Source organism: Mixophyes fleayi, chromosome 4 (genome assembly GCF_038048845.1).
Source record: "Mixophyes fleayi isolate aMixFle1 chromosome 4, aMixFle1.hap1, whole genome shotgun sequence".
NCBI lineage: Eukaryota > Metazoa > Chordata > Amphibia > Anura > Limnodynastidae > Mixophyes > Mixophyes fleayi.
The window spans coordinates 231,878,780-231,891,457 of record NC_134405.1 but is presented as its reverse complement, the minus strand read 5'-3'; the positions used below and the strand labels follow the sequence as shown (position 1 = coordinate 231,891,457).

Sequence of the window (12,678 nt, the reverse complement as noted above, 5' to 3'; positions counted from 1 at the left end):
ATTATATATATATATATATATATATATATATATATATATATATATATATATATATATATGTTCATTACTTCATTTATAATGTTCTAAAAGTCGGACAATGTAACTCGGTTTTCTTGTTTTTACACACTAAAAACTATTTGTACCACGTTGAAAATAAAAAGACGCTAAAAAAATTCTCAATGTAATACAGAATTGCACTGAACTTTTGTCTTGTTATCTCGATCAGTAAAATTAAATAGATAGTTGCAGGTCAACCCCTAATTTGATTTTAGCAGTTAAACTAAGATATAATAAAATGACAACTTAATATGAAGTACGTTTAAAAAAACCATGTGAGCATCTGTTTACAAACGCTTAGCACATCCTAGCACATGAAACCTTGTAGCAAATCCCGAAGCACCAAACAGAATATTTGTTACCAGGTTTTGTACACGCTTCCCAAACCCCAGCTACTGGCAAGGTTCTCCCTCCCTCCCTTATCACAGTGTAGCTCCGCCCTGGGGTGGTCAGTCTGCATCTAACATCGGCAGAGACAGCTCAGAGTCACCGGGCTACAGGCAACTTCTCTGCAACTAACATAGTGGCTATAAGGACAGGTAAAATATTTTCTTCTACAGAAGAAGAGGTATTACAGTATTAAGCATATGTGCACTTTACTCAGAAGAGAGTGTTACAGGTGCCTGGAATCCCTATTTAGGCCAAAAATAGTTTTTAATATATGAATAAAAGTAGTACTATATGTAGCATGTGTGTAATATGCATAGACTATGACTATTTTAGTGAAATGCAAATTGGACCTACGTCCCCTTGTCAAAATGGTGCTCGCCTCTGTTGGTTTTCAGTGTCTGCAAAAATGTTTTTGTGTTACTTTGTGTAAAGTCTGTTAAAGCATGACAGGATATGGATCAGTAGTGTAGGAAAATGTTAGAGGAAATGCCAAATGTCAATGGAAGTCATCATATTACAATGCAGCATAGCTGTTTTTATTATATCATTTGTTTTATAGTGTTTTTTCCCCCTCTGTTTTTTTCAGTTGTTTTTTTTTTTGTCTTGTCTCTAGGTGTAGAGATTTCAACACACCTTTTACAACAGCCCGGTTTATATGAAGAAAGTAAACCAGTTCTCCTGGATTTCATTGCTTTACATTTTCTACAGAGCCCCTTAGCATGTAAAGAGATTTTAGGAGTACTTTAAATGTCCTGTTTTCCTGACTTTTTAGCCCTCCCACCCATCCTGTAAGTGAACTGGGAAGGCTGACAAGCATGCTGCTACAGGTGGAAAGACTGGAGACATCGCACTTCTTATTCACCTGTTAGACAAGCCACTAAGAAAGTTACCAGACAGGTTTATACCACTTTGAGCCAGAGGGAGGGGAGAGAAAATAAATAAACCAGCTCCACCGTGACAGTCATAAAAATGGAAAGTGCCTCCACTCCCTGACACTCTTTATAGTACAGTCCCGGAACTTTTACAGTTACAGAAAGTTGGATCTGCTGGAGGAGAGCAGAAGTCAGAACAAGACCTGGTATGGATGCTGTTTGGAATTTTCAGTGTTCCTGTTCACTTTCTGGATGACGTGACTGTACTGAGACTATGTCTTCAGGTAATTATTAAAGAAAACATGGATGAAACCATTTATGATGAGCTATGTATAGATGACGACGATGTGTTTGTCAAAAACACTAATCTTGACGCTGGATCTACACAAAACTTGAATTTATGGCATAAAACTAACCCTGTTGTTTGGCCACTTCCATCATCGGAATGTGAAACTGAAGTGCTGCCTAGTGAGAACTCAAGTGGCAGAGGTAGCACTGATAGTGCCAACTTCAGTTTCCCCCATGAAACACGCAGTCGCACTTCATCCTTAGTAAATGGTCTACTAACAGAACTCTATGACACGTACCGTGGTGGCACAGGGACCGACCATGGACAACATCATGATAGTGTGGACAGCTCAACAGAGGCGTCTGGCTCGGATGCCTTTCTTAGCAGGAGCAACCCTGAATCTGGATTCTTGCAGGAGCTGTCAGAGAAGCAAAGCCGCAGGCATCAAATACAATTCCTGAGGCAGAAAGGTGAGTGTGTGACTTATTGCAATTAAATAATGTGAACAATTTTTTTGTTATTTTAACGCTGGGCGTTACAGTTGTTTTATGGGAAGGGCTGCACATATGGTAAAATACATTTTTGCAGAAAAAAACACCATTCAAAAATGATGGCACATAATTTAATTTTTAAATGATCTCGTGGAATTATTAAAAAAAAAAAAATGGGACTGACATGTATTAGGTTTTGTAAAACTTGAGTGTAAAACCAATACACAAGATCTTCTAACAGCCCAAGTTACAATCATTCATATTGGAGTATCAGACTTTAGGGTGGAATTCAATGCAGCGTGTTGTCCCTCGGAGCTTTGTGTGATATGTGTCCTTCTGGGATTTACACCAAATAAAACATTGCTGTTGTTGATTTCTGAAAAATCAGTGATGCTTTACTACACTAACATCCAGGAAGGCTCTGGAGGGACTTTGCTTGTTATTGAATTCCTATGTTCATGTATCTCTTGGCATGGACCAGTGTATCTCTAGGTATGGACCAGTGTAACTTTGGGTATGACATGCTCAGTGCTTCAGTGTTGTTGAGCTAATTAAAATTGATGGGGATAAACGCTTTAACAAGTGCTGTCTTGGACAAATGCCATCTTGTACTACTGCATCCAATGCTGACAGGAAGCCACCTGTGCACAAATATAAGTTTGTGTCTGTGTATTAAACTAATTTAGTGGGTGCATAAGCAATGGGAATCAATTAAGACAGGTATTCTCAAACCCAGTCCTCAAGAGCTACCAACAGGTCATGTTTTCAGGATTTCTGTCTGTATTAACAGGTGGGAACATACTGGTAGGTTAATTGGCTGCTAACAAATTGACCCTAGGCTGTATCTTTCATCATCATCATCATCATCATCATCATCATCTATATATATATATATATATATATATATATATATATATATATATATATATATATATATATATATATATATATAGCGCCACTAATTCAGCAGCGCTGTACAGAGAACTCATTCACATCAGTCCCTGCCCCATTGGAGCTTACAATCTATATGTCCTAACATACACACACAGACCGAGAGAGACTAAGGGCAATTTAATAGCAGCCAGTTAACCTACCAGTATGTTTTTGGAGTGTGGGAGGAAACCCACGCAAACACGAGGAGAACATACAAACTCCACACAGATAAGGCCATGGTTGGGAACGAACACATGATCCCAGTGCTGTGAGGCACAAGTGCTAACCACTAAGCCATCATTGTGTGTGTGTGTTGGGGAATTTAGACTGTAAGCTCCAATGGGGCAGGGACTGATGTGAATGAGTTCTCTGTACAGCGCTGCGGAATTAGTGGCGCCATATAAATAAATGGTGATGATGATATTTACTGACCCATCAAAATAATTTAGCTTACCCGTGTTTGATTAAAGAAATTCTGAAAATATGAACTGTTGGTAGCTTTTAAGAACTGAGTTTGGACTAGAGATGCTCACTGACCCCCGTGAACTGGTTTTGGTTTTGGATCTGGATTAGCTTCGTGTTTTGGTTTTGGCAAAAAACCACCCTTGTGTGGTTTTGGTTTTGTATTTTTTAGAAAAAATCCTAAATGATGTGATTTAGCATATCTTTTTTTTTTATTTGTTCCTACTTTATTATTAACCTTAATAACACTAATTTCAAGTCACTTGCAGTCAATTTAGACCACCTCACAGGTCACAATATTATTTTCTAACACTGTCGGACAAATACTGCAGCGATCTGGCTGGATGGTAAACGACAGAGCAATGACACAAACACACGGCAGTTCCTAGCACATCTAGGACACATCAGCAGTGGCAGAAAAGAAAAATGGGGGTCCGCCCTTCCTCCCACCCTTTGCTATGTTTGATCTTAAAAAGATATTCAAAACTCCCGAGATCCAACGACGTCACAATGACGTTTTGCCTCATTTTCAATTCCGAGGGCGCGCAACAGTACCAAGCTCGGTACTCGGATCCCCTAAGTTCAGGTGTGTTCGGTTCTCAAGGAACTGAGCCTGAGCATCTCTAGTTTGGACACGTCCTGAAGTATTGAAAGGATCGCTAATCTCCAAAGTTGACAAACCATGAAGGTAAAATACTTTGATTAGCATTAAGATGACTTTTCACTCCAGTGCTGTTTAAAAATAAAATAAATATGTATCATTACTTCAATAGATTCAGCTGAAGCGCCTTTAACATCTTTAGGGCCATGCCCTGTTGCAATCCCTATAGATTAAAAAGCTGAGATTGCAGTCATTTGATTTGCTGTTACATCAATGGCCCTGCCTCCGTCCTTTAATTAACCAATCCATACTGTGCAATTTTTGCACAGAAACACTGTCAAGCTGTCATTCAAACTCTGTCTGATTAGTTAAAGAAATGCCTCTCTTTTACCAAGCCAACCTGCTGCAGAGGACATATTTAGTGAAGCATAAACACTCTTATCTCAAGTATGTTATTCAGCTCCATAATACAGTCTTTGATATATACTAATATCAAATGGTGGCCTTACATGCACTTTAAAACTATATTGCCACCTAATACATACATTTTTCTTCTTTCTATTCTCTTAGCAGGAGATGCAACGGCTGCTCTGTACAGCTGTCTTTTTAGCCAGGACGCCATTGATTCTGTATTACAGAAAGCAAATATATTTCATTCACCACTTTAACATGCCAGCAAAAGGAGGGATTGTGTGGGTAGACCAATCGGAAGCTGCGATTTATTCGTTGCGATATCTGATTGGTCATTCTGCTCACACTTCTCTACCCCCCTTCTGCATCGTCACACAGCTCTGGGGCTGTGAGAAGAGTCATGTAGCCTAGTTTTTTTTTTTTTGTTTTGTTTTTTCAACCTTACTGTTCAAATAGGATTGCCAGGGGGCAATTGTTATGAAATAGTGAGTGTGCATTTTTATCTTTGGAAAGTCATTACTTTAAAATATTTTGTGACATTCAACAATCTGTGTATATATTTGCATAGCACTGTAACATTGTACATATTTTACATTGCTAGTCTTATTCAGTGAAGCACTTGGCATAGCAAGTTCAAAACAAGTTCTTGCTTACTTCCAGTATTATAACTTTGGCATGCCAGTTTACACACTATTGAAACCTACAGACTTTTACCTAGCGGGTTTTTTTTTTTTTTTTTTTTGCATTTAAAAATGTGCATTTCACATGCATTTTTATTACAGTTTTGGAGCTCACTGCAGGCTTGTAACAAGTAGCATTCAATAAAATGCCGTGGGGTATCAGACCTATTTTACATGCAGTTTAAATGTAATTATAGACTCTCTTTATTTCCCCCACTGTCTAACTATCAGGGCTGGATTACTTGCTGATAAATATGCATTTTTATAATGCGAGCTACTTAATTCAACCCATTATTACCCATGTTTCTGGGATTTCTTGGCAAGATCACATGTGCATCAGTCAATTATAATGATTACCCAGGATATCAGTTGCACAGGTGCTGAAAACAGTCCCAAAGAAACTTGTGACTCAAAGCTAAGTTGCTGTTTTGTGTCTACACTTGTATTAAAGTGTATTTTTATTCAAAGGAGGATGTAATACTTGTTTCATATACATCAAGATAATATAAATATGTAGGTTGATGTTTCAGATGTTCAGTAGCATCTAAATACAAGTCAGCAGATCATAAGACTGCTGTCGTTTCATACCTTTGGTTTGTGTTTTACTGCTGCCACAGTGAGCCAATGGGATGATGGAAAGTCATCTCACAATGCACATAGGGAACGCCTATTGGTTTGTGGACAGAGGCGTCTCTGGGTTGTGTTGAGCAAGAGCTGCTATCAATCTCTTGAGGGGAAAAGAAACTGCAGCATGATTACAAGAGGCAGCTTTAATTACTGCAGCACTTCTCACCATGATATCTTTAATAGGCGCGCTGCAAAATTTGACTTGGGGTTAGATGGTAAAATAATTGCAGGCTTTATTTTTTAACTCCTTCAATTCACAAGTGATGGCAGATATGCTTGGCTTGCTTTCCTGTACATTTTACCAGTTAGCCAGTGGAATTTAGGGTGTTAAACTTAATTTCCTTTCTGTAGTATATTTTTATTGAAGCACCGTTACAACAATACCAAACAAAAACCATAAACATATCAAGGATTCATTTACAGATCGGTCACCGTCATGGGACAATCACATGATTATGAAACCTGATTTAAGTGACATTTAAATAACAATTAAGCTTTGTTACAGCAGAAGATCTCTGGTAAACAGAGAAACCAGATTGAAATTGTAGTTTAATTGTTAACCAGTTTAGTATTCAGTAGTCATATTTAACAGCAGTTCGCTGAACATGTCATCCAAGCATGTGTTTACAGTAATATAAATATAACCACCCAGTGAAGGATACCTTTATATAAAAAGGGTGGAGGAAAGGACTGCACGTGTGGCCGAGAAAAGTATTAAGCACATGATATGTTAAAATTGAATTGGGAGATCCCCAGCAGGTTTACAGAGCTCAAACCAGGTCACGTGTTGTAGGCGGCTCTGAACATGACCCTTTGTAGACTTGGGGAGGTTATTAATATAACTCTACCACATGTCAAGAATTGTTGGGCCTTTTTCTCTAACCAATCCATATGGAAAGCATGAATAAAGTAAGTCTCTGAACAAGGATAATAAGGAAGTATCTTGATGGATCCATGATTGATTTTCGTCTATGAGGGGAAATGTAGACTTTGTGAACAATATATATAGTGTTTGTGTCAATATTGTTGTTGTCAGTGAGGGAAACTAGCGTAACCACTGTGCTAGACCTGCCCAGACCTTAGAATAATCAATCATATCATGCAAATAGTTGTAGTCGGTGTAATGACACTGGGCCTGAGTCATTAAGGAGAGCAAAGCAAAAAAAAAAGAAACTTTGCACCTTGGCAAAACCATGTTATATTTGAGGAGAGGGTAAATTTAAAATGTGGGGACAGATTTATAGTTAAGGTAGAGCATGTCCTACATCAAAATTGAATTTCAGTGTAAAAATAAACAAGTATTTGTGTGCTACATGACACAAAAGCTAGTGTTTTCTTTACGTGCAAAATAATAAACTAATTTGCACCTCTTTTTAACATGGTTTATCCAGGATCAAAATTACAATTTTTTTTGCCTTGCTCTCCTTAATGACTCTTGTGTTTAGGAGGTGGAGTTAGAAGAATTTGGTCAAAAGGATTGTGCCATTCAGAATTTGAGATTGTTTACATAATGCTGTGATTGTTGGGCAGCACAATGGCAATGGCCTAGTGGTTAGCACCTCTGCCTCACAGCACTGGGGTCATGAGTTCAATTCCCAACTATGGCCTTATTTGTGTGGAGTTTGTATGTTCTCCCTGTGTTTGCATGGGTTTCCTCCGGGTGCTCTGGTTTCCTCCCACACTCCAAAAACATACTGGTAGGTTAATTGGCTGCTATCAAAATTGACCCTAGTGTGTGTGTGTCTGTCTGTTAGGGAATTCAGACTGTAAGCTGGGGCAGGGATTGATGTGAATGAGTTCTCTGTACAGAGATGCGGAATTAGTGGCGCTATATAAATAACTGACATTGACATTAGGTCTGACATTGACATTAGGTTCATTAGGTCGATAGAGATTTTCTGATTATTTTGGTGTAGAAAGTATTTAAGACCATAGTTAGTGTGAATGATTCTTTCAGTGGAAGTATTGAATAAGTATCTTAATGCAGCCAATCTCTTAGATAACACAGTATAGCTGCGTGATTGTAGAGTAGGATATTTGGTAGGATTATGCCTCCATTTGATTCGGGGTTCTGTAGCTTCACAAGGCTAAATCTTGGTCTGTTACCATTCCAAATACAATTTTAGAAAAGGGAATTAATGATCCTAACATCACTGTTTATGATTCGTATTGGCAAAATATTGACGTACGTACGTCAATTTGGTGAAGGAATTAATTTTTATTAAGTTTACCCTGCCCATGTAGTAAAAACGGTGTCAACTCCAACCCCCAAGCTCTAGTCATCAATTATATTGGAATTGTATGCACAGGTATGTATTTTTTAAAATTTTTGGACCATTTCAAATGAACACCCCTGCCCCAGATATGTTGTATGACTTTTTTCTTAAATTGCAGACTCCTAGTATTGCAAGCCAGGCCCATGTGCTTTTGTGTCCACACGAGTTCTATTTATTTAATCAATCCTAAAAATACATTTATGTTGTGTAAGATTAGAGGGCAACTACAGGCAATACTTCTATTCTCCTTTCACTAGTAAAACCACAGAGGACTCGTGTCTAGACAGTGTCCAAGATACTCAGATGCCACCAGCAATAATTGACTCTTCAGACAAGACTGCCTGCATAATTTTGAATACAAGTGGCACCAGGTTGTCAGAAAGAAGCACATTGAATATCTATTTGATAGCTTTTGCTATTCCTGTTAGACAGAATCTCAATAGGCAGCACAGTGCAAAATTCTCCATTTAGTGGCGGTGCATGGTACTCCTGTTGTTCTACTTGTTGGAAGTGGGGAGAATCACGGATAAAAAACCCCAAACAAAAGTATATTTATATAATTCGTGTCTCTCTCACTCCTTCTGTCCTCAGGGATATACATATCCCTGTTGGTTTTTAAAGTATTTGCTCATGTAGAAAATGCACTTTACCCCCAAACTACTGAGCTTGCTAAATAAGTTTGTCCAACTGTGGACTAACTAAAATACTGAAGCAGAGGAGCACAGGAAAATGTAAGAGAGAATATTATAGCAAAGCAATACATCTAGATGTTTTTTAAACTCTCTACTTTATGTAGATATTGACCCAGAAAGCCTAGCACTTTCAGTGGTAAAGGGAAACTAAATGGGATGAGAGTCTTCTAAGAGTGAAAATGTCCATAGGAGAGCTGACCTGAAACATTGGGAATATGAATTTGTAAAATGCATCAATAAGGTAACATTTTTATTTGAGTGCCCCTGGCTCTCCTGTGTACCTTATGATGTTTACTGCTTGTCTCCTCCCTTGATACTAAGTGTGTATCTATTTATAGTATCTATTTACAGAATAACTAGGGAGAGAATGAGTCTGTTACCTGAATACTGCAAGACTTAATGAGATGAGTTGTTTAGTGTTGTAGTCTTGCTACTCAAGATGCCCACAGTCGTGGTAATGCAAAAGTGTGTACTGGCGATCCAGACACAGAAGTCTGCTGGTTGAGCAGAGGAAAGATTGTTTCTACAAGTGTTGCATGGAGTGTGCTGAGCCAAACTTATTTTACCACTTTGCAATGTGATTAACGTAAAATACATATACATGTTTAGCCAATAATACAAAAAACAGTTAGCCATGAATTAACGTGCACATAAGCGTGTATGGCAACTGCAATATTACTTGTACTTATATTGTAATTTATTTATCTTGAGAACAATGTAACATTTCTGCATACAAAGTTTAAATAAGATCATAGGAATTATTTGACCATTGGTCAATTGTTTAATGTACTTTTCTAGTGGAGGCTTATATATAAAACATTATGCTTAGGATCTTGAGGATAACAGTTGTTATGAGATATCGGGTTCAGTACAATATCACATTTATTTTTACTGTTGTATCTGTAGAGAACTACTACATATATTTTGTGAGTGTTGTTTACTATTATTTAACACTTATTAATCCTATAAAAGCTATCTGCCCAACCAGTAAAAAGGGTGGGAGAAATGTCCTGTTTTTTTTTCACTTTTGCTTGATTTGTAGCTAGTGCTGCTTTAGGTGATATAAAAGAATGTCTTATTGATTTAGGATTAGGTTTTCAAACGAGACAGTTCTTGCAAGCAGATATACAGCTTGATGTATGTAAGGGGGTAAGCCATTTTGATCTTATGGTGATAGGAGGCCAAGAGTAGTATTCCACTTTAGGCTGATAATTGTCGGCTTACTATGGCAGAGGCCTATTTGGCAGGCACTCTGAAGCTGTGTTCAAAGTAATCATTCACACATTGACTGAAAACCTAAAAATAGCCTTTCCTGAATAAGATGATACTGCTGTCAATGCCAATGAGTAAAAAAGACCTAGATGGTATCCCGCTTTATAAACTGGCATTGCATTGAAAGTCTCTGTGTAAATGCTGGACTTATACATGACTACACATTTAATACTGCTTTTTATAGAAGTTCAACCCCACACAGGCAATACAAAGCTCAAATCATAGTTAGTTTTGGTAAAGTATGAATAATTATTAGTTTTCCAATCAGTTAACACTTTAACCTGACTGAGAATGCTAAACCTGAGACTAAGATTGGGTACACACTACGTTGTTTTCAGCAGATTATTGGCTCAATAATCAGACGATAAATGACTGATTAACCCAATATGACAGTAGTGTGTACCATGCAATGAGGAACGATTATCATTTCAAAGACCATAATATCATTGAACAAGACTTTTTAGTTCAGTTTAACAATGTCATTTCAATTCTGCACTGTGTATGCACTCTGCAGAATTGGAATGACAGTTTAGCAGCAGAGGTATGTGTTTGTACCTGTAAGAGTGCCATACACTGGATGTGCAGGTCGCCGTGCTGAGGTTTGCTGTAGTGATTAAAGAGCAGATTGTCCAGGTTGTGGGGTTCACATTGTCAAATACCTCCCCATCATTGCTTGTGTAATTGGACTAGACCAGTGTTTCCCAAACACAGTCCTCAGGGACCCCTAACAGTGCAGGTTTTCCAGGTAACAAGTGATATAATTATACCAACTGTGGATCTTTCAAAATGTGACAGTCAGTAATGATTACACCTGTGCTCCAGCAAAGAGATATGGAAAACAAGCACTGTCAAACCCAAAGACAACGCTCACAGCTAATGTTGTGATCTTCTTTCTCATCTGCAGTTAGAATCTGTTTACTTAAGTGCTGGTAAGTCAAACGTATTATGCAACTAAAGAATAGAGAAAGAAGATGAATAAAAGTTCTGATTGAAAAAAAAACTAAGTCTGATGTGGAGGGATAGAGGAGTGTGAGGGAGGCAGGGAAAGAACTTGTCAAAAAGTGCATTTCCCACCCCCATGCAGGGCCAAGATATTGCCAGCCTGCTCTTAACCCCTTGATTGCCAGCAATAATTTAAAATGATTTTTCAGAGTGAACTCCACTGCGCATACCAGAAGATCCGAATATCAGACTAGGTCTGCATGCTGGCAGGGCAGAATAGTGCTGTTCTGCAACCAAAAAGGGGGTATTGGTATCTATGCTCACTTGCATGCAGCTGATGGCTATGACAGATGAGGAGCACAGATCTGACTGTAAATCGTGTAAAACTTCAATAATATGTACTACAGAGGAATTGGCATGTCGATCGGGACTTTTTCTTTTTTTAGTTGCTGGTAACTAGTGTGACGTCACAGTACCATTAGTGGGCTCCAGTCATTGGTAACTGTGGTCTGGGAAACCAGAGTGATGGTTAACTGCTGGGCTTGCCTTACTCTGCAGTGCATGGGCCACACATGCACAATATTCAGTGGTCATGTGATGCAGGAGTGGAACTTGTTTCCCTGCTTGAATCTGAGTTCTAAATGAACACTAAGGGGGGAATTCAATTGTCCGTGTTACTTGCAAAAGTAACACGGTGTTAAAACGATTACCATTATTACGGTAATTCTAAGCTGGATTTCAGCAGTGGCGAGCTGAAAGCTGGCGTTAAAGGTACCGTAATAACGGTAAGTACACGCACTATTACCGTAATAACGGTAAGTACACGCACTATTACCGTAATAACGGTAATAGTTTTAACGCTGTGTTGCTTTTGCAAGTAACACGGACAATTGAATTCCCCCCTAAGTGCTTAGTATGGGCGTGCTATGTCTGTGTCAACTTTTGTCCTGTTAGATGAATAACATGCAGGAAGTATGATTGTGCAGCAAAAAAATGAAACAAAAGGTTGGAATTGTTTAGTAAAAAATGTTTGTACATAAAAACGGCAGATCCTGCAAGGGTGAGAAGTTGTGCATGTTCTGATACAAGTAGTTGGGCGGCTTGAGGGCATTTATAACTAGTGTATGTCTCATTTTAAATCATCATGCAGAAGCATTTATTTTGTGGAACAAGATATTTAAATGAGATTTAAGGGGTGGATCGGGAACATTTATGGTGGGGAAAATTTTGCACCATGTATTGTCGAGATTGTGACGAGTAGAAAGTATGATTCTGCAGCAGGAAAAAAGAAGGTAGGAATCGGGTTAGTGCAAAAGCTAATTGGTTTCTTAGTAAAAATAAAAAGGACTAAGCGACAGAGATAGTGTACAGTACAAGCTCCAGGGAGTTTTGTGACCTAAACACATTTTAAGGCCACAGTTTTGCAGAAATTCAGAAAATTCTTAAGGGCTCACAAACTTTCTAAGTTTTGAAAGTGCAGCAGCGGTGTGTTGGCCTATTTTGACCTCAGTGTGTCATGGTTGTTACAAATAATATAGTGGTAGATATTTTCTCTGAATAATTTATTTGATTTCATCAAATGTTCGATTGGCTTTAAATATAATGTTTGGGGAGGCCACTGCATTAAGCTGAATTCACTGCCATGTTCCTAGTACTAATTCAGGACATTCCTCACCTGTCCTT

At 38.2% G+C, this 12,678-nt stretch overlaps 1 protein-coding gene across 2 annotated transcripts in view; it reads left to right on the top strand.

Moving 5' to 3' along the window:
* Positions 1 to 508: 508 nt before the first annotated feature.
* The window catches only part of TBC1D30 (TBC1 domain family member 30), a 75,689-nt gene continuing 63,519 nt past the window's right edge, over positions 509 to 12,678 (top strand). For both annotated transcript variants that reach the window (XM_075209452.1, XM_075209450.1), the window contains exons 1-2: positions 509 to 596; positions 1,061 to 2,078. In XM_075209452.1, the coding sequence (XP_075065553.1) occupies positions 1,532 to 2,078 (547 nt within the window). In that variant the 5' untranslated portion in view covers positions 509 to 596; positions 1,061 to 1,531. The remainder of the gene's footprint in view (positions 597 to 1,060; positions 2,079 to 12,678) is intronic.